This window comes from Chelonus insularis, unplaced genomic scaffold (assembly GCF_013357705.1).
Source record: "Chelonus insularis isolate UGA/USDA-ARS -01 unplaced genomic scaffold, ASM1335770v1 contig_130_pilon, whole genome shotgun sequence".
NCBI lineage: Eukaryota > Metazoa > Arthropoda > Insecta > Hymenoptera > Braconidae > Chelonus > Chelonus insularis.
Genome location: NW_023276371.1, coordinates 250,772 through 274,634, shown reverse-complemented (window position 1 = coordinate 274,634; position 23,863 = coordinate 250,772). Strand labels below are relative to the sequence as shown.

At 32.9% G+C, this 23,863-nt stretch overlaps 1 protein-coding gene across 3 annotated transcripts in view; it reads left to right on the top strand.

The window, feature by feature from the left end:
* LOC118072044 (Krueppel-like factor 3) overlaps positions 1-23,074 on the top strand; it is a 153,897-nt gene extending 130,823 nt beyond the window's left edge. For all 3 annotated transcript variants that reach the window (XM_035091634.1, XM_035091624.1, XM_035091614.1), the window contains 3 exons: positions 15,406-15,643; positions 18,068-18,279; positions 21,954-23,074. In XM_035091634.1, the coding sequence (XP_034947525.1) occupies positions 15,406-15,643; positions 18,068-18,279; positions 21,954-22,126 (623 nt within the window). In that variant the 3' untranslated portion in view covers positions 22,127-23,074. The remainder of the gene's footprint in view (positions 1-15,405; positions 15,644-18,067; positions 18,280-21,953) is intronic.
* The last annotated feature ends 789 nt before the right edge of the window (positions 23,075-23,863 follow it).

The following is a 23,863-nucleotide window of genomic DNA, read 5'->3' as shown; positions in this document are numbered from 1 at the left end:
CGACTCGCGAGGTCGCGGCCGTGCACATCCAACCTATAACGACGTCCTCAAGAGATCCAGAGCCTCATTGCCGCGTAAATTGCTCCACTCGCCTGCCTCTAGATCCAACTTATATCCAAGCGACCTGCTTTCTCGTTACAATCGCGTGCACCTACCGCAAATCCTTACATTTTTTTTACCCCGCACATTTCTATGTATTTTATCTATTCATTTATTATTCTGTAAAGAAGAAAGAGGAAGAAGAAACGAGGCACGTGCGGGCTCTGAGCGTGATTCGTGTATCACGCGTCCTGATGTCTTATGTATGCAAGATCTTGTGCGATGATCCAAGCGCAAAAGACTAACCCACGTGCCAACAATACCGTTTTTCAAGAGAAATCCAACAGCTGGAGAGATTTCAGGAAATGATCATCCATGATATGACACTCTTTCTTCCAGGTGGTCCAGAGTAATCATTCTGTCAATACAATCTACACTGGACCACAATAATCTCTCATCAGAAAAAATATTTACTTTATTTAAAAACATTCTCAATAAAATTCAATTTACGAAACAAACTTTTGAAAATAAATTCTCTTTCACCACTGGCCTGTTTAGCTTTAGCCTTCATATAATATACTTGTGTGCTCATATAACATACTTACAACATTAATGATTAATTATTAAAAATTAATTAATACTCGGAAGCAAAAAGGAGAATTTATCCAGCGGCTTTTAATCATCGACTCCACCCCTCGCCCATTCATGAACCACACAGAGGACGGGTGTTTGATTTTAATTAACATTAATTAGCATAATAGGTGAGGTTGGAAGAGAGACCATGAGTAGATTCATGTGAGGAACGAGGCGCAGCAACACCCGGGATGATTACGTCATATATGCAGGCGGTGTACGGGTGATCTTTCTCCTGTTCTCCTGCTTCAATAAGCTCCTCTCCCCTCGCATTCACTTCACAGTCCGACAGCTTTGCTTATAACTCTAGCGCACGAGCGAACCCTTCAGATGTATACTCATGGCTTTCTAATTCCAAATAAGTTACCACACTCTCGTGATATCTCCTGTCGTGTCTCCTCTCTTTTACTTATCTTCTTTCGACACATCTTCAAGTTTGCAATCGACTCTAAACTGATTCTTCTGATCAACACTTGAACCCTTCTTGGTAGTGTTCTTACGTTGATGATGGAATGATACCAACGGAAATGAAGCATACCAACCATCAGGATATTAATCTTAGAAAACATTCCTCAATGAGCCGATACTAATCTCCATACTCGAGATGTTCACTCATGCGTAAGCTAGACAGACATGATGATTAAGCAGACTGTCGTTGTTACCATGTTCACGGAAATCCCCTAGACTCTCCTTGGCTTCACATCGAGGTAACTCAGGTCAGCCTCTCCACCTTGGCAATCGACTCTTACAGAGGAATCAATTGCGCGTAACGTGTTTGAAAAAAAATCTCTTCGTATTGCACTCTTGCTTCAGGGTGGTAAGTCACGCACATGGATACCTTCTGTCATGAATGACGAATTTCTGTTTCATCTCATTTGCATCATGAATGTGTTTATATCCATGCCAATTTTTTTTTACTCCAATTTCACAATTCCTAATAAATGTACTGGTGTTTTTAAAGTTTACTTGAAGAGAAAGAGTATCATGATGAAGACTAATCGAGAGAAAATTTCCAATGACAGATTTATTAGTGGTGTTTCATTTTTCTTGATATTAAAATATATTTATTGAAACTTCATGAAAGTTTGAATTCTTTTTGTAGGGATCAGCATTGTTTATAGCTAAAGTAGAAAAATAAAATCCAGTTCATCTTGGAAATAGTCTAAGCATAGATAGATGGTTTAGTGGCATCACAAACGTAAAAGGTGCGGCTTATAAATCCATTGGCACCCGCAACCAACAAAGGCGGTTGTGGCGAGCATTACACCAGGATTATTTAGAGGCGACTTGCTCGTCTTCAAGGACTCTCGCGAGAATTTAACTTACCCGTCGCCACTCACTGGTTTCTATCTCAAGAAGAGGCTCGCGCTAAAACAAACAGATGTGTACATCTCTCGCTCATCATCCCACATACTATGTCACCACTACAAAAGCCGCGCCTCATTTATTTTTCAAACTTTTGCGGTTAAACTACACATCTTATTCACATTGCATCACTCAATAATTCTGTTCTAAAATCCTTGACATCTTTGAAATATCAAAACCTACATTCATCATTAATTCATTATTATTTTTTAAATAAATTATCTCCAATTATTTACCAAGAAAAAGTATTTCAAGAGAAGAAGAGTTGATGATTAATAAACAGAAAATAGTGAAGAATACTTTAAGATTCATTAAATTAACACCGCAAGGCTAACATAAAATTCAAAAGAAAGTTTTAAAAAATGAAGCATTAAAATTACATGCATGTACTGAATATTGCTTGAACATCATCATGAAAGCTCTGAACTTATAAAAAAATAGAAATCGAAAAAAAAATCCAAGTGATGCTGTCAAATGGCTGAAAAAATACGAGTCTACATGATAGAATGACTTGAATAATTTGTAAAAACAAATTCCTTGGTGTGGAAGAAAGTGGATCAACTGCATCATCCTTCGTGAATTAAATATTGACGAGCCAAGTGATTTTCAATGCAGTAGATGAAGCTCGTTACAACGTGTAAATAATGTAAGATTAAATTACAGTGTTTAATTGAAATTTACACCATAGTGGTGGCTACATCCGTGAATCACATCGTCACACTGAAAGGTAATAAGCAATTGACCATCATCCCAAAAGACGATCTCACTGTAGTTAAATATAAAGAGTAAATCGTCGAGTGCTTTGGGCGGAGCAAAATGAACATAAAAAGGATTATATATTGTATTTGATTTATTATATACTCACATTCAAATTGATCGCAATTATTTTATATCATTTTCACCACCAAGTGATTACTCTCTAAAAGAATATTCTCATATACATTGGACAGGACCTTGAACCAATCATTTTACCAGACTCTTCTTTCCATCCACATAACTTGGTTACTTTGACGTTGACTTACTCATATTCCACCTTTTGTTTCACATATGAGATATGAATCTTGAACCCTTGAAACGTGGGAAGTCCACACACAAGGCCACTAGCTCTGATATTACCTTTTACAGAAACTGCTAAGCTCATTCCATTGGTAATAAGTTACTCTGTAGCCTTGGTATAGAATCGTTATGTTTCGCAACTGTGATTGCTAACCCCATCGGACTTATAAATAATATCTGAAAAATAACAATGACGTTTAGAAACATTAGTAATGATCTAGAGTCTTGGTAATATCCTAGGATTAATTTTTAATTTCATTAATCAAAATAGTCTATTGCTGCAACACAGTAGATATCAGTAAATATGACATATCTTTTCATTAAAATATTTAAACAATTATTAACAATTATTATTATTAATTAATTATTATTTTTTTAATAATTAATCAATTATTTATGTCCTAATATTTATCTTCTTATTCTATTTTTTAATTTATTCTCACTAATTAATTAATAATTTTATGATTGTTGAAGGTATTTATTTGTTAAAAATGCCATAAAGTTTGAAATATAATTTAAAAAAATGAAAAAGAATTCTAAAATATTTTTAATGGAATTGAAAATGAGAATGAATATTAAAAATTGACATGAAGCTGGAATTTGATGTTTAAATAAGCTTAAAGAAATAAGTGAGCAATGAATATTTACATAAAGTAAAATATAATATCTTCCTATTGACTTGTTAAAAGCAACTTCAATAGGAAACATCCATTTTACCTCGGGCATCTGTTCGGGACACGCGAGAATCTCAACACGTCGAGCAATTGCTTAGGCGTCAATACAATGTTGCCTGGAGCACCCTTCAACGTGCAATAATTACCGGTTTGTGTTCTCTAGATTCTAGATTACCGCAATCGTAGAAGGATAATTAATTAATCGATTGATTTGCCAAAGTAGAAGGAGACTCGTAGTGATAACTTTGCCTTTTTAGGTGTATAACGAGCCAACAGAGTTTCTCACTGAATTCTAGACTTGACAGTAATTAAAATAGAAATATCATTAGACGGAAGTATAAAGTATAGCGCTGAGTTCTTCAAATACTTTCTAATGAGGCTTTAGGTTAGCTATAGTTGATGATTTATATTTTTTATTGACCATTTTTTTTGCATTCTCTTAAAATTAATCAGTGAATATTCACCATTTGCTTATATATATGCAGAAAAACTATGAATAAAAAAATAATAAGTGTATTTATTAGAAACAAATATTTCTAAATGAAGAATAATTTATTTTTAATCATAATCTTACTGACATAAACTTGGTGTCACAATGAAGAGCCTAAATATCAGTGTGATTTAAAAATGAAATGACTCTTGATTTTAAAGTATTGTTTTTTTTTTGCTGAAAAGAGAATGTTGAATTTTCTTTTATTAAATATTTCACTGCGAAGTCTCGTATTTTCTTAAACGAATCAGTTATTAAATTAGCACTGATTTTCACTGATTCATTTATTTTAGATAAGATATAATTACCTTATTCACGAGAACTTAAAAGTCACTATTTTATGGACAGAAAAATTATATTTTCAAATTTATTTGAAGTAAAAAAGTAATAAACACATGAATTCAGAATATTATGATCAAGAATGAAATTATTCTTCATCCAAAAATATGTTTCTTTTAGTGAAGAAATATTTTTATTTCTTTCCCCAAATCTTGACTGGTAATATTTTTCATTTATTATTAACCATTAAAAAAAAATAATTATTTTTGTGCAATCGTAATACTGATTCAGTGTTAAAATCAGTAACAATGATACTTTTATAATTGCACTGTATCGCAATAATTATCACTGTTAAATTTTAAAAGAGCATTCAATTGAATTGAATTTATGAATAAAGTGATCAAATGTGTAACATACTCTAGAGTGTGAGTAACAATATAAAATTGTTTAATTTCTAAGTGGACGTTTTTTTTTCTGACTTAACATGACTGTCTAAAGTGCCTGAAGCAGATTATGAGGGAGCGAGTATCGTAAACAGATATAACGACATCGGTTAACCTTATTTGCAAGCACCGGTTATCGCACCAACCAGCGACACGTTTTTCTCTTTCGTCTGACTTTAAAACTCAACCACACGCAATGCAGCAATAACGATAATGCATTTCATAGTTTGGCATCTCACTTTCTCCTTAAGAAATATATTTGTTTGACTCCTCCTCGCAAAAAATACCCAACGGCTATTGAACAAAACCTATCATAATATTTTGAGATTCGATTGCATATACACCGGCTAATAAATCTTGTTGAATCTTTTGATCAATTACGGACCTTTACCCACCAATATTTGGCTGCCAATGAATTTTATATGTCCAACATCAAGTTTGAAATTAAAAAAAAATATTTTCATCTTAAACCAACTAAATTACGCCCTTCTTCCTCATCATGCTGTCATCGTTGGTAATTATCAACTCTCTTTTCCGTAGAGAAACTTTTTCAGTTAATTAATTACCTGAGCCAATAAGTATATCTCGGTATGTATTCCTTGGAGGACTCTTTTTAGTCAATGCAGACTCATCTTGTCAGCTTCTTCTTGTAATGGCGAATTTATTTGCGCAATTACCTCAATGAGAAAAATTTGTATCGTTGAAATTTTCTTTAAAATTGATGTAATGTCTGTGAATAAAATTAAATAATTTACCTCTTTATTTATAATTAGTTTTATTTAATAATAAAATAATAATTACAATTATTTAATGACCTTTATCAACATAAATTTTTATTCTTTCTCATAAATTAATTCTTAAAGAAGGTTTTGTAACTCAATTATTACTCATTTAGATTTAATAATAAAAAATAATTGTATATTTTAAAAAATTTTATAATAATTAAATGTTATTACATGATTTTTATTGATAAAGGATCATTTTTTTAAATGTATGTGATATCTCAAAGTTCTTAAAAAAAACCCCATATTCCTGGTTGCGTATTAATATGCCAATTTTTTCAAAAAATTGGAATCGCAATTTAAGTCTAAGTTTTGAAATGTGTGCAAATTTTGTTTTAAATCTTAAATAATAATAGTTTGTAAAGGTTATATATACTTTCTGTCTTTTCTTCTGTCTATTAAACATTGCATAAATCATCTTAATTTTATAATTTAATATTTGTTATGATTTTTTCTCATCTAAGACTAGATAAGTCTCCCTAAAGAGAAGTTGTATGCCTTATACTATAATAATATACTCATAAAATGGTAATGAAAATGATTTAAAATAATTTAAATAATATTTAAAATATAAATACTGTAGGTAAATGCAGAAAACATTCTCCTTAGACGGTTGTCAGTAATAAAAAAATGTCAAGTGTAGTTGACGTGAGTAAATTCGTCGGGAAGTACAGTTCACAATGGGAGAAGCACATGAATAGAAGTTGGTATACATTGGATATTTTAGTAAGTAAGGTTGAAAGCAATGGTTAACAAGAGACCCCGGTCCAGTAGCTGGCATATTGTAGGAGCTCGTATCGAAACCCACGGATTTCTGTCTTTGGAGATAATGGGAGGCAGTCGCGGCCATTGCGGGACACACCGCCTCGTTATTCCAGCTATGATCGCTCACAGATGCGTACCTCTGTTTTGGCGTTATTGCCACTGCAATCAAGATAGAACTGTGTTTCCTTTCCCTTTGTCGTGCGTGTTTGTACAGTGCTTTTCTCCTTTCGTTATACCCTAATCACTGCACTGCCGAGTTTACCTAACAGCGAGGACATCAATTTGCTTTGTAATTCTACGAGCAATAGTACAACCATTCCAATGCGAATCTACGATCAAGGACGTCCTTCCTCTACTTACAATCCACTGACCAATTGGTCGATTATTTTTTTTTATTCTCTTTCCAGCCTTTCCTTCTTATTCTGGAGAACGTTATTATAATTAATACATACATGATCTTGGATCTGAGATTGTAAGATGCATAAAGCTCAGCAATTTATCTAATTAAGTGTATATAAGAGAATGTGTTTCGTGGTTGCTAGGTGTGTCCATCATCCAGAAGGGTTAAATAAACTCTGTTGTAATTAAATGGAGAAAGCATCTAATTGTTATCATTTCATTCAAATATTATTCATTATTTTAATTGAAAATTTGTACATTTTTTAAAACCAATTTAATTGACAGAAAAATATTTACTAGAATCTCCATTCAATAGATAGTTTAACTGAATAAATATAACCAGGATGAATAATTTCTGAAAGTCTAGATGACTCGTGAACTCTTTCAGCCAAATCCAAATCTACATATAACTGTTTAAAACAAAATAACTGTGATTAAATAAACTATTTATTAAAATATCCCATATTAAATTCTTCAGAGTATATTTTAAACATTTTAGCCAAAGAATTTGTAATTATTCGATTGTTTGGAGAGGATGGTGTTTAAATCAGTGAAAATCTACAAAATATTTTATTAAACAAATTAAAATGGCATCTGATCTAGCATAAAATAAACTAATTTAAACATAATGAATTATTTAGCTGTGTTGTTTAAACAGCTGATGTTAATAATAAACAAAACTGAATGAATTAAAATAATATTTAATGATTAAGTATATATATATTTATAATCGAGTGGATGGTGATAGCAAGGTGTGTCTATCATTGTAGGGGTTCGTTAAATTTTGATGTTCTCTAATTGAAGAGTGCCCTAGTGAACTTTCACCTTCCTCTCGAGGTACTTGTAACTTTCACGTCTCGTCACGGTGTTGTTTTGTGACTCTCTTGTGCCGCGTGCGTTTTATTCTGAGAGGGTCGTCGACAAACGAATGCCGTTAGAGTTTTACGAGGTTAATGCGCGAATACCCAACAGAATTACGAGAGAGAAAGAATACTTATACAGAAGAAACAACGACGTAACGGCTTGATGAATTATAAACCCCGATAAGGTCGTAAACGTTAATTTATTATTCTCACTATCGCCACCTCTTAACATCCACTCGGAATTATCTATTTTTCTTTTGTTCTCTCCATCACATTATGTTGCGTGAAAATTCTTGAAAAATGTTTCCCCTTTCGTTTCTCAACTCATTTCCATACTCCAACACCAATAAATCACACTTTAGGCTTAAAAAAGATCTAATGACAATGACAACCTTACACGTTTCATAAAATAACAACACCAAAGTCCTTTACACTAGTGTGTGGCTTTGATTTAATCGTACAAGTCAGGCATTTTATCGAAACTCCATTCATCTTTCAAATGTGTACATTCAACGACAACGCATGCCGGTAACATCCTTGGCACAATCTTATTTACTCCTTCATATACTCGAGGAAAATGCTAGAGGATCGATTGACCCTGTGTGTATATATGAGTACATACGTTGGCATGCACTCAAAGTAACCCATCGTTTCTCGCAGGTGAACGCAGATGAGTCAAGTTACACCGTTGCATTGACGATAGAAGAAAAGTTAAATCCTGGAGCATTCTCTTCACCTCCCAGTCAGCTAAACCACGACCTCCATGCACCTCAAGCTCATCTATCACTTCCCGATAGATTTATTGCGTATCGGCACATTGTAATGTTTTCCAGTTCATCCCCTCAGGCCATTCATTTCTACCCTCGATTCATTGAAATCAATCTACTCACAAACTAACTCTCAATTATTCTATTATTCATTATCTAATTGTAGATTATTGCTGTATAAGTAGGCTATTGATTATTGAAAACTACAAATAAATTTATTTATTCATTTGAATTAAAAGTAATTTAATAGTAATACAATTTAAAGAGTCACATAGGGCTAAATGACAATAAATAAAATACAAAAAAAGATAACTTATGGGATTTTACTCATTATTTTGACTATTAATTATTTAAAATACACTTGGATGTGAAAGTAAATAATTATACACTGAGAAAAAAGAATTTATTTCATACAAAAAATATTTTGTAGTGAAATATTTCTTTGGAATTGTGAATATTTTATTAAAATTATTTTATTTAATGAAATAAATGAAATGATAAAAATATATTGGATCGAATAAAATATTATCTCCCGATAATTATTTCGTTTAATGAGATTTTTTTATTCAGTATAAGAAAGAAATATTTAATTGAGTATAAATCTATTTACAATGAAAAATAAACAATTTATATTAATCACATGGGTAAAAATGAGATGCCTTAAAAAGTTAAAAGATACATTAGATAAAAAAAAACAATAATTCAAATCATTCTTCACCTCTTGTTTATTATAATTTTTTTATTACTTAAAAACAGTAAGAAATCATTATTAAAAATATTAAAGTAAATATAATAATTATTTATTGTATGTTTAAATGTTTATATATAAAATAAATTTATATTTATTTAAATAAAATGTGATTAATTGATGTTTTCTTTATTAAATTAATTAAGAATTATTATCTCTAGTGAGAGTATAGTATTAAATAAATATAACTATTATATATAAAGTATAAATAAATATAAAAAAAATTATACATTCCTGGATAAAGAGATAAAAGAAGGAATAAAATATTCTGAGAATGAGAAATAATAGTGAAATAAAGCATGAAATAAAAAGAATCGATATTGAGTAATTGACGTTGCGAACCGATATCAGAATACTCACTCACATACGCTCACGATTTCGCATTCCAAAACCTCTCCTCAGGCTATCCTCTTCTCCAAGTAATCCACCCACGCGGCACTCATCGCCTGTCTTTTTACTCCCTTGAATTAAACCACGACGTTAGAAATAAAAGAGAGTGTAAAGCATCAGAGTACAAGTGAGAGCAGCTTAGTATAATATATAATTATACAAAGCCGAAAGTCTTAGTCGCTTCTGCTTTACGATCTGGACCTTCTGTCTGTTGATAACACTGCAAACGAAAAAATAAAAATTACACAACATATATCATTTGTACAATGATACTTATTTTGTATTTTCGTGATTTCAATTTTATTCCTCAACATAAATATTTATCTAATCATTTTCTTATAATTTCAAGATTCACCAGCGATATCCAACATCACTAAATCTTTTTATTTACATTTTATAAAGAAAGTAAGGAAATTTATTTCACTGGAAATATCTTTCATGTTTATCTGCATAGATGCTAATATTTCGCAAATCAATGGGAAAGCTTGGAAATATAAAATCATTCAGAAGCTAACAATTTTATGGATAATTTTAATTTACGAAATATTCTCGAGTTTGGGTAGCATTGAAGCATGAATTTATGTCAATAATATATACATGAGTTTATTACCTATTTTATTCAGAGGAATATTCCAAGGGTTTTGTCCTCAGGCAATAATCAATAATTCCAGCTTCTCACGCTCGTTAGAAAACTGCCAGTTATCAATCAATCATGATTAGAGATATGACTCTACTTAATATAACCTGGAGTATGGAATTTTTTATTCCAATATTTAATTATTCAGTAACCTTTTTTCACAAGGTTTGTTGCTTCCAACAGATTGCAGAGTTATTTCCGGGTTTGTCTGACTCACCAGTTGGTATTCTTGTCTAAAGATTTACAGAAGTACAGCTCCTTCCTGGTAACTGCATTACAGAATTCTCTAGCTAGTGAAAAATACATGAGGGCACGTGTTTATTCTTCTGGTGAAGTACTTCTGAGTTGAGAGAAAGAGAAAAATAAGTAGAAAGAGAAACATCTTCCCCCACAAGGGATCCTTTTCTAAAGTTATGACATTATATCGCACTTAGCGAAGATGCTATCGGCAATCCTGAAACACGACGAGCTGACCGTTGGCCATTAGTATCGATGTTCTCACGCCTTTGTAGCGCACACGAGATGCGGGTTACATATTGTTGCGGTATCGGTTTACCTTTTATCTTATCCACCATCGATGACTGTAAATAATGATTGATCGGAAAAATTAAACTGCATTTTCTCAATTGCTGAAGCATTTGAGAATTCTCGAAGGTGCTACTGATTTTACAACAATCAATAAATATATTATCGATACGATTATAGAAATGTACGCACATTTGTTTGCTATTTTTTGTAGTACCTTTTTTTTTTTTTATTTTAGGATTATGTAAAGAAAGGAGAAGTAACGTGGAACACATAAAAATATTTATTAATTTATTTAATTGAGCTTATTGCTTGATTTTTTTATTTCATTATCACATGCTGTATACAAAAAATTCGTTCCCCAAAGGTTCCCTGAATGTTCCGCAGTAGAGAAGTTCCTCGACGTTCCCCTGGGGGGACTATGGGGAACGTTTGGGGAACAAAATTTTTTTTTTTTTTTTTTTTTTTTTAATTTTACCTATCTACGCCAAATGTACTTGAGACGTTTAAAACTTGCAAAAACAAATATGGACAGAATGAAATAATGATATATTAGTGTAATTTGGTTTTCTGCCGATAACTCAGGATCTATAAGGCCTATATAGAAAATGGGGATATCAATGAATTTGTGAGAACGAGATCTTTTTATTGCAATAGTTAAAATTATAAATGGTGCAAAATTTTTGCTAATATTAAAGCAAGTTCCCGTTTTACCCCATTTTAGGGGTGAAATAATTAACTTTTGAAGTGTTTGACCGGATTCCGCATTTCTACGTATTAAGACAAAGAGAATGAGTGGTCAAACTTGAAAATCGGACAACTTTGATTTTTCGACCCGAAAAAATGGCAAGTGGTACCCCTTTCCATTTTTTTTGGCCAAAAAATAAAAGTACTCCGATTTTCAAGTTTGACCACTCATTCTCTTCGTCTTGATGCGTAGAAATGCGAAATCGAGACACCGCCCAGAAAAATTCACTTTAACACCCTTAAACAGGGGTAAAACTGAATACAAATTACGAATCATCATCCCCATGACTTTAAACCCTCATAACTCATGAACGAACTGTCTAATAACTGTTTTTAGGGACGTTTTGAAAACCTAAGAATCTAAGCTAAACATCTATATCCATAAAAAACGTTGAAAAAATTCCTTTTACCCTTAAAATCGCTAAAATATAAAAAAAAATCACTTTTTTTTTGGAGTTTGCCAACTGTTTTGGCCATTTTGAGGGTGAAATAAATATTTAAAACAATTTTTATGGATATGAATCTGTAGCTTAGATTCTGAAGTTTCCAAAGACCCCCTTACAATCGTTATTGGGTGACTTGTATAAGAGTTATAAAGGTCCAAAGTCGAGTGAGGGTCAAAAAATCGTCTACTCTTCGACTTTAGATCGTCATAACTCGCGAAGAAATCATCAGACGATAATTGTCGAGAGCTGTTTGGAAACTTCAGAATCTAAGCTACAGATTCATATCCATAAAAATTGTTTTAAATATTTATTTCACCCTCAAAATGGCCAAAACAGTTGGCAAACTCCAAAAAAAAAGTGATTTTTTTTTTATATTTTAGCGATTTTAAGGGTAAAAGGAATTTTTTCAACGTTTTTTATGGATATAGATGTTTAGCTTAGATTCTTAGGTTTTCAAAACGTCCCTAAAAACAGTTATTAGACAGTTCGTTCATGAGTTATGAGGGTTTAAAGTCATGGGGATGATGATTCGTAATTTGTATTCAGTTTTACCCCTGTTTAAGGGTGTTAAAGTGAATTTTTCTGGGCGGTGTCTCGATTTCGCATTTCTACGCATCAAGACGAAGAGAATGAGTGGTCAAACTTGAAAATCGGAGTACTTTTATTTTTTGGCCAAAAAAAATGGAAAGGGGTACCACTTGCCATTTTTTCGGGTCGAAAAATCAAAGTTGTCCGATTTTCAAGTTTGACCACTCATTCTCTTTGTCTTAATACGTAGAAATGCGGAATCCGGTCAAACACTTCAAAAGTTAATTATTTCACCCCTAAAATGGGGTAAAACGGGAACTTGCTTTAATATTAGCAAAAATTTTGCACCATTTATAATTTTAACTATTGCAATAAAAAGATCTCGTTCTCACAAATTCATTGATATCCCCATTTTCTATATAGGCCTTATAGATCCTGAGTTATCGGCAGAAAACCAAATTACACTAATATATCATTATTTCATTCTGTCCATATTTGTTTTTGCAAGTTTTAAACGTCTCAAGTACATTTGGCGTAGATAGGTAAAATTAAAAAAAAAAAAAAAAATTTTGTTCCCCAAACGTTCCCCATAGTCCCCCGAAATTGTTGTATAGGGGCTGTCAATAAATCATAAATTACTATAACATATAATTCTACTTGAAATAAATAAAAAATTCTAGACGTGCACCAAGACAAGTCTTGTTCCCATTCTAGTATAATCCTGAAACTGCAGCAAGACTGTTCTGTGGAGGCACAAGACACTGTCCTATTATGACAAAATGGCAATGTCCTGTTGCATTTAATTTATTTTTTTCCGTGTATATTACAATAATTTCCTCATCATTTTCCTTAAAAAGTAACCGAGCCTAAAAGAGGCAAGTTTAAAAGTGACGAAAAGTAGGCCAAAAAAAATGAGCTGACTCGGAAATATATTAATTATGTTGCAATGCATGTAACTCGAGTTGAAGAATTTGTAACAAAATCGTGACACGGCGCACGTGTCACTTTCACTCGTCTGTGCAATTAACACTCAAAATTATCACCACGAAAGGTAAAAAGAAGGAGGATTACCCATTAGTATAATAGTATTCTAATTGTACGCTTGACAAAGAGATAATCATTAGGTAAAAAGATTTGCGACACTTGAGAGTAGTCTGAGAAAGTTCCTTGATAAACTGCTACTCCATAGTCTTACATGCATAGTTATTCAGTGTCTTACTATACGTACAATTAGATCTGTTTTCCAATTGAAATCTATCTAGCCAATTGATGGGTTTCAGTGCATTAAATCAAACACGTTACACTACCCACGCACAGAGACTAAATGTATTACTGAAGCTACACTTTAACCTCGATGACCACCTATCTCATCGCACATTCACCTCGACAGCAAGGTATTAGCGTCTGTCGATTATCCCTCAATTTGGCTCAATTCGAAAAATACTAGCTACACACTTTGGTCATAAATCGATGGATTAACCTCGGACTTTAACATTATCAATTACCTCTCTCGTTTTATATCGGTTATGCAGTGACTTGGTGGTTGGCAAAATGGAGAAGCAACCAACGAGAAATATTGTATATGCAGCAAAGACCGCGTGCTATTACAGGTAAATGCATATAGCCACAGTACTGCGAATACAAACAAGTAAGAACAAGGGTCATAAGCCTAACCAAGACCTGTCAGTTGGATCCTGATGATCACTCTGAGTCTATTAGATGTCGAAGATCATGGACCTTCGCCTTGGTGGTTCAGGGAGAGTCCTGGATCCCAAGAAAAGTTAATACCACTAACGAGGAAGAAGTCTTTTCAGAAGAGAAGACAGGATCAAGACAAACTAATACTGAGAAAAAAATAACAATCAAGTTTAGTGTGTGTTCATTTAGTTAATTAAGCGGTTTATGGGTCTTGTGAGGTCTTTGTAGATTTGTTGAAATGACTTTTAATATCCGTTATCTCTTCATATGTCTCTGCTCAACTACCAGAAGAAAGTTACAACGTGACTCATACGTCACGCTTGAAATACAAATTAATTCAATAACTTTAGCTTGTTAATGCTTGCAAAACTGTGAAAAAGATTATGGAAAGCAGGGGTTTTATTTTTAAAGAAAAAAAAAAGAAACAAACTTCCTTGTAAATGTTTTATAAAATAATGTCAATTTATTTTTTTATGTCTTAAGTAATTAATTTTAACATCTACAACATTTATGATAATCATTTTTAAACTTGAGTTGAGTATTAAAAGTCTAGTATGAGAAATCAATCAGCCTTGATTCCAAAATCATGACCTGGATTGGATTAAAAATACAGTAAGACTAAAATAGAAATATGAGAAGAAAATGTATAAATCCTTGATTGAAAATTTATACAAAATAGTCTTTGAACTAATCGGGAAATCTAGAACATCCGGAAAATACCATTTACATGAATATGTCATTATATAGTAGAGAATAAACAAGGACGTGAATATATGCGTATCACTGAGAAATAATCGATCGAAAGATCAATTCATCTCTTCAACGTAACACAAATAAATCAGTACTTGATGTTTTTTACTGAAATAGAACTAGAATTAAACGTGATCGAATGTCTTTTGCTCTTATCAGACATTCATTGACGCCAGTTTGTTCCTGGTAGATTACATCAATCTTCTTGAATATTTTTATTAGGTTTTCCTTGTCTTCTTCTAGCGATTTAACTCAACTACTAAGATATAAGAAAAATATTCAAGTATTTAATACTCGAAAAAAGATTATTTCAATACTTCTTTACATCAATGTTATTCAAAAAAAAAAGCTGATCAAATAATTTTTGTTGATGTGTTGCAGTATCTCCAGCCCTACCCCTTGTAGATGTCATAAGAGAGCAAGATCGAGATCGAAAGAGAGACAGGGAACCAAGAGAACCACGAAATAAAGAACGAGAGAGAGAACGAGATCGCGAAAGACAACGGGATCGTGTAAGGGAAAGAGAAGTATCAGTCTGTAGCATGGAACCACCTGATCCAGTTTTCGTATCCTCATCTGCGGCCCTTCTTGCTCTCCAAAGGATAAAAGAGGCCTCTCTGTAAGTACACATCGATGTTTACTTGTCGATTATTCAAAACCACGCCCGATAAATACATTTCTCCAAATCCTCCACTCCATACACTACATGCTGGTCTGTCTCTATAAAGAACCTCCAGGAGAAAAAAACAATCAAATATTTCTTGAACATGTTGCAGTTCCGAGAAAGTTTAGCTTGTATTTTTTTCATTAAAAAGAGAAACTCGACCCCTTTAAAGCAGGAAGCTGTTAAATTAACTCAAAATTATTAGAATGTGACAAAAGAGGAGAACAGTTTATACCTAAATCTGGGGAAAAAATGGTCAGGTGTCATTGATATGTGTACACATTCATCGGCAATAGTTACAGCATCAAGACTCGTAAATCCCTAGCACCATCTATTGCTTGTGTGAACATTCACCCGCATATTTACCTAGCAAACACCCTCCTGCGGTGAATTCTCATATTTGCAAAGTAAAGTATACTTTACGAGAAAAGGCAACATGTCTCAAGTATAGCTCCCTTCTTTATGTATCCATACCAGTCACAATTCTCTCTTTTAGCCAGGCTAAATAGCACAAGATATATGATGATAGAAAAATAGAGTTTTTATCATAAAGTCGTTTGATCATCAATCAAAAATATTTGAAGTAAATAATGAAAGTGAAGGACCCTAGGAATTGTGAAATAAGTTGAAGTTTAAGCAAGTCGTTAGGCGAAACGACCAAGGCAGCATTTCATCACGACGTGTGTCCAATCGAGTCGCACGCGGTTGTCCAGAGGGAGAACTCGCTCGATTCCGCTGGGAGTCATTTCACGGTGGGAAACCAACTCCTGATCTCGATATTGCCGGTTACTCGTTGGCTGCTGCAAGTACAGATCTATAAGGAACACAAGTACATAGACTGTCTACGCGTTCAAACCCAAGTACGACGTCAAGTGTCTCCCAGACTCTGTTGGAGAAACGGATTTATGCTAGTTCAAGCTTAAGCACTGTCTCCCAATGTAGTTTATGACTAGTCGACGCGCCGCTGCATCGCTTTTCCGTTTCGATGAAATACTACTTATTCAGGAAACTTATTGCAGTCACATTGCCATGCTGACTCTTTTACATTTAAAATATATTCTCTTTACTATTACAGGAAGTCTTTTCAGAGATAACAGAAAAAAATTAGTTGCGATTTAGGGGAGAACTGTCTTAATCGTATCTTATCCATATTTCTTTATAACTTATGGATATGTTAGATTAATCGAGTGATTAAAATGTCAAGGAAATGGACAATTAATAACATTAAGCATAACCAGTGAATGAACTTTGACTTAAAATTCTGAGAGAATTAAACAAACGAGAAGATCGATCATATCTTTCCTTCATAATTCAATAGTTGATGATAAATTAAAAATTTTTGAAATATTAAACATCAACAGTTAAATCAATTTTAATAAAAATATATTGGCAACAATCAGCTCATTTAATCTACATAGTGTTGTTGGAAATTGATGGAAAAAAGATTGTTGGATAATTGAAGCCTGGAACAATTTTTTCTTATGGTAATATATATATAATATATTATAAATCAACTCATCTAACACTTGATCATTTACTTCCGTTAAACTAGACTTCCAAGAACTTGTGCTATGAGGTGAGACCATTGGCCCTTATCAATTACCAAGAGCACCCACGATTGTTACGCTTGACAGAGTCTCGCACTCTATCTAAAGTAAGCGGAGAGGACGAACGAGTCTTGCAAGTAACTTGAAGGAGGTGTCGAAGCGAGACCAGTTCGCGGGAGGTCTTCAGTATCAAACCACACCTCATGTCTTCATGGCGAAGCTAATGATGTCCTATTCAAAATTTACCTGCAGCATACATGTTAAATTGATTGAAGTCGATATACTCCAAGTATTATATTAGTCACGAACATAATTTTTCAATTCTCCTGGTGAGAATAACGATCGATAGATAGATATATTATTAAAATAATTTGTTGATGTATAGCCTAGACAATTGCTGTCATTATACCATGAAAGGATATTACACTGTACAAATTTTTTCATCAATGTTAGTCATACAATATTTAATGGAGCCAAAGATGAAGATGTTTCGTACCATCTTGCATATAAATTCCCAAAGCTATCAAGATTCTTCTTTAATAATCATTCGTCTCATCAGATATTTCTATCCCTGTCTGGTCCTCGTCATAATCTTTATGTCATGATGAAGGTTCATGCAAAAAAGCATTCTTTGTAACTCACTCTATATCTCCAAAGCAAGATCAATTATAAAAAGGTTTACTGCCAACTTTATATGTTTCCATCATCGATCTTGATCATTCATTGTCATCTATTTCTTTGTAAGCTTAAAGATCTTACTTACCCAACAAAAAGTCCAACCTATCCTATACCAAATTATGTGATAGTAAATTTTTGTTCATTTTGCTTTCAGTGTTTTTCACAAACGACCGGCGCTTACACCCGGGATTGGATTGAGCAGCCGAGGAAATAGTGGAGTAGCTGGACATGGTGGTAGTCTGAATGTTGATGGTGATTGTGGTGATGCCTTAAAACGGCGTAAAGTCCACAGATGTGACGTAGCAGGATGCGACAAAGTGTATACCAAGAGCTCCCACCTAAAAGCACACAAAAGAACACATACTGGTGAGTTGATTAGTAGCGTTGTTGTTGTTTTTACCTTTCATTCTCATCACCTGAAGTTAAAATAAAGCAAGAATAAAAGAAATGTAGATATTTATCCAAAAAAGGAGATAATTAAGCAAGACAATAGGCTCGCGCTAGATGATTGTATGGCCTCGTGGCCTTGCCTTCCTTCTATTTAATTTAGTGGCATACGCATAGCTTGTAAATAACGCAGGAAATTGACTTTTTGCATTAAAACGACACGTAATGATTGCCATACTATGATGTAGATTTAGATATTTTTACAGTAATAAAATAATAGAAATATTCTCTCATACATTCTCATTAAACTAAAGAGATATATAATAATGGTGGCGCTACCACCAAATACATCAACCCTAGTTCTTTTCCTCCAGCAAGAACATCATGGTTAGGCGCGTGTAAGATAGTTTAAACGCCGCGAGAAATGCGTAATTGGATGAATCATACCGACTGCCATAAATCAAGCGGCTTGTCAGTGAGTGAAGACGTCAGAGGTGCGAATAAAACTGCTTTGCAATTAAAATTCATATGATGATGAAGGAACATTAAGGGAAATGGGAATTTCCTGAAGAATTGTAACACATCATTTATTATTATTCTTCAAGTACAAAGAAATAAAAGTCCATAATGTTCAGTAATTGTGTATGATTTGAAACATCTGTGGGATAAACAGCATAAAATAAATAAATTTCTTATGATATTCAGCTAGTAAATAGCAAGCGGGAGGGTCTTATATACCAAAACGAGGGAGGAAAAACATTACCTCAGGATAGTAAGCGATAGTTGACTAGTAATATACTGTTAGAGGTCGCTTATACTCCTCCGTACACGCTCTCGACACCGGACATTATCCTATATCGTGGGTTATACGCGTCTGAGAATAACCAAGCCGCTATGTGGTTCCAAGTGCTAGTAGATTTACCTCTTCTACCTCTATCCCCAAGTTACGACGATCTGCGGATCGATAAAACATCATTACCCCACACTATAGACTTTCCAACGACACCCATGGGATCCATTAGTCAAGAGATAGCCATTATCTTCCACACAGTTTCCAGTAAAACATCCCATATCAATTTACAATCGTTCTTAATTATTTTCTATACCAAGTTTACACTCTTAGCCACGTGTTAACATAATTCTCGTCTTTTTCTTTCTATAACTGCAGTTGAAATTTTTGCTTATTCAAACCTACATACATTATACGCCATGCCATTGGTGAATTAATAAATAAAAAAGGGTTGGGAAGTAGCGTGACGCTTGATAGACAGCAGGATGGGGTTTTACATATGAATTAACCTGAATTATCTTTCCAACTGCCGCCGTGGGACGCGACTAGACGGGATGTTCTGACATCAACAATGCACCCCCGCGTAAATGCGCGTTACTGCCGGAGGCTACAACTACATTCCTCGTGGGGTCAACGGTTTCCCGGCTGACCCGATGTATCGGAAGATGAGATGATCTCACGCGTGCTCTCTCATCGCTTAAAGATAAAAGAAATAGACGAGAGATCGAGAAAAATCAGGGATGATACTTGGGCATAACATGAAAGATACTGTAACAAATCTGGGGCGTGGTTCTTCTCGTCATATTTATCGCGAGCACGCAGCTCAGAAAGCTCTATAATCAACTTCTACTTAAGACGTTAATTAAACCCATTGAATGAACGAGCTACATCTCATCACGGAACAGTCCTGGACTCATAAACGCCTCAGGGGCAAATATCAGCAAAAGTATAACTACATACTCGTAAACTTTATTCGAATATGTAATGATCACGCGGTTAGCATGAATCTTACTCTGTAACATTCGAATTTTTTCCTTCAGGTGTTCTTTTATCACATCGTTAAGAAAAATTTTATTAATTGGTACTATAAATGTGATACAATTAAAACTGAAAGCAACATTGATGCTATAGATATAATAATTATATATTATAATTACTCTATCAAGTATACTTATTATAGTGAATAGAAAGAATTACAGCAAGAAATGCTTTTTATGACTTCATTTCTCAACAATTACATTTAAATGATTAGTTTAATTTTCCCAGATATAATTTATCGTCATTTTATTACCCTTTTAACATTATCTCTAAAGTAAATGAAGTCATTTATTTAATATGATAATAATTTCTAGACAATTTTTTATATTTTAAAAAAGAATTAATTGTTAAAAAATTCAAGTATTTTTATTCAATTAATCATGACAAAAAAAAAAATAATATCAATTTAAAATTTTTTTTTATCTTGATGTTGAAATAATCTAACTTATTAATAAACATTCTATCGGTGACCTACATCACCTTAATTTAAATATGATAGTTGAACTTGATATAATATTATAATAACGTAATAATTAGAAAACCTAAAACTTACAAAGGAAGCAAAGTGTATATATGTATATATATTATCCTCGAGACTAATGAGAGCATTGGAGTAACTCATGGCGTTAATCTATGGCGCAATAAACGCAACGCTTGGCCGGTTGAAAAATTGGATGAAAATGCATTAATAACGGTGATATTAATGCTCCGTTACTACAGCAATATCTGACTCCCATGGTCCAAGTCTATAGATATAGGTAAAGTAAGCTCCAATGTATTGGTTGTATATGCATCTTGTCTTAGCCCCGAGCTCGTAAATGGACTAATTACTCACAATTACGTAACTCCTCGCCTGTGCATTTCTTATGGACGTCATTAGTTTGCGATTACCGGACCTCTTACGTAATACAATGTCGACGAACTGGCCACGAATCTCAGCATTTATGATGATCGATTCCTAGTCTGAAAAAGTAATTGAAATAATGAAAAATTCTGTAGTATCAGTTGAATGAAAGTGGTTAATACAATTATCTGTAACGCGGAATTCCCTGGCTGTAATCATAATTTTAAAATGCAATACTACATAAATGTGCTCACACGCTCGAATTAATCTTTGCTCGATCCCTGGCTGATCAAACACGCGAGCTCTTCAATATAGATGAGGCACTTGTCCGTAGGATTTATCCAGTAACGAACAACTCCAATCCTTAGATCCCTCCATTATATCCTTCACCTTACTCTTCTCTCTCTCAGTCAATCGAGTGGGTAATAGGATCAGGTAGACGACCGTACGATTTCTAACGTTGATACTTTGTCTTCGTCTCCTGAGTAAATGCGACGAGAGCGATTGCATCATCGCAATTTAGTGACCATTTGACTCAACATCACGATTTAAAATAACCTAAGACTATAAAGCACAGAAGCAGACGTATACAATAGAAGAGTGTGATAGACAGTGGTGAGATCCATGACCAAGCGACAGCTGTCACCAACCACCTTAAGGATTGATGTACCTTAGCATCAAGTTGAACGGGTATACGTCCACATGACACTTGACGACGTTATGTAGACGCTCTGTGTCCACAATTCCTCCAAATAGGACCGATTGACGAGCCAATAATTGGGTGCAAAAAGACGTCAAGACAACGAACTCTTCTTTTATAGATTTTATCATCACCAGCCACGACTAGTTTTATCCTCAGTGTCTCCCTTTATATCACCTGATCAATTGATCTTTTTTCCTTCTTTCTCAACTATATTTAAGTCAATCATTTTATTTATTATACCATTTGATTGATAAATGTTCACTTTTATTTGCTTTCAGGTGAAAAGCCATATCAGTGTACGTGGGAAGGATGCACATGGAAATTTGCTCGCTCAGATGAACTTACAAGACACTATCGTAAGCATACAGGACAAAAGCCTTTCAAGTGCCATCTTTGTCAACGATCCTTCTCTCGAAGTGATCATTTGTCGTTGCACATGAAGAGACACTGACGATTGAGTTCATCAGAGCTATCCTAGATGAGTTGACGATTACATTCGGGACCTGAAGACCACCCTTTCCTTCGAGGTGCGCGTCACGTGGCCTGGGAACAGGGCGACGAATAGAAAAAACATTTTATAGATATAGTAAATATTACAAATAATTATAATAATAATACATATGGTCTTATAAAAATATAAATAGTATCAACATGAGCTTTGGGAGAAACTCAGCATCGAGAATAATATTATTGAATTAGCATAAACTCTTTGGTTATTTAATTACAATTTAATAAGGCCAGCTCAACTAGTCTAGAGCAATGTTGTTAATGTAATATCATGATATAATGGAGCCAGTAAAAATATTATAATAAGAAAGTTAAATTAGTTTATGTAGTTTATTAAATGAAAATGTTATTAAAGAGAAAATGACAACTCCGTTAATGGAGCTTGGGACTTAGCATGCTCAGTTAAATAAATACAATCGTGATTGTGTATAATTATTGAAAAATGATTAATATTGATTGATTATTGAATAATCGGTATTGAATAATAATTTATTAAATCAAAAATGGTGCACAAAAAGAATTTCGCGTTTAGAAAAAGGACAATCATTGTTGAGTTTTTTTTTTAAATAAAATTTAAAAAAAAAACTACTCTAAATAACGACAATTGCATCTATCTATTTATAAGAATCAATTATTTGATTCAAGATTAAGTAATGAGAAATATTATTTTTTAATTATGTGAGAAAAATAATATTAGATGAATAAAAAATTACAAGCAATAATATTCAATTAATTGATATAATTAAATTAAATATAACTAAGTACCTATTTTTGTTGTCATGGACGTTTACGTAAAGGTGCCAAAGTGGATAATATACTGGCAGATAAGGCTGTAAAAGAATAAATATTATAAATAATTGTATAACAAACATAAAATTAGCATTGTCAATTTTTTGTTGTAATTAGATAAATTAATTACTTGATAATGGTGAAAAATATTTGAATACCAAAATTACTTCAGCACTGCCGTAGATCATAAATTATTCTGCACCATCTAAGCGTTGTTTTATTGCAGTTATACTGCTGTACAGTAGATTTTCACTTTTGTGGCTAATCTTGTATCACATAAATAATTTATATATTGACGAAAAAAAGTATACTCTTTCATGTACATTTTATATTTATTTATTCAATTACAGACGTCAAAAATACGTCTCTAAACAAAATAAAATTCAATTCATATTTAACTTGTTAACGATTTATCGATTAAGTAATTGTGTACATGAATGAGGTCAATAATTAGCTGAGTACACTGCAACAATAATACAATAATTGCCCACAATAATCATTTCAATAGATTTATAGCACTAAAACATAAGTAGAATAATTTACATGTCATTCATAAAAAATTCAATAGATTTTGATATAAAAAAAAATTTGTGTAAAAACAATACAATAGATGCTCTTGTTGAAACAAATTAAAAAAGAAAAAAAAACTCCGGATAAATCAACAAAATAAAACGCGAATTATTATTTTGTTGGAATAAAAAAGCACAAATACTACCACTTGAATATATATATATATATATTTAAACATATAAAAGTAATGGGTATTTAAAAAAAAAAAAAATGAAATGTAACGATATGCCAGTATATATTAGAGCCAGTTTATCGTGTAAACTTGTACATACAATAATTTAAACGAATTAATCATTGTTACGCTGTTATACTTGGTTAGATA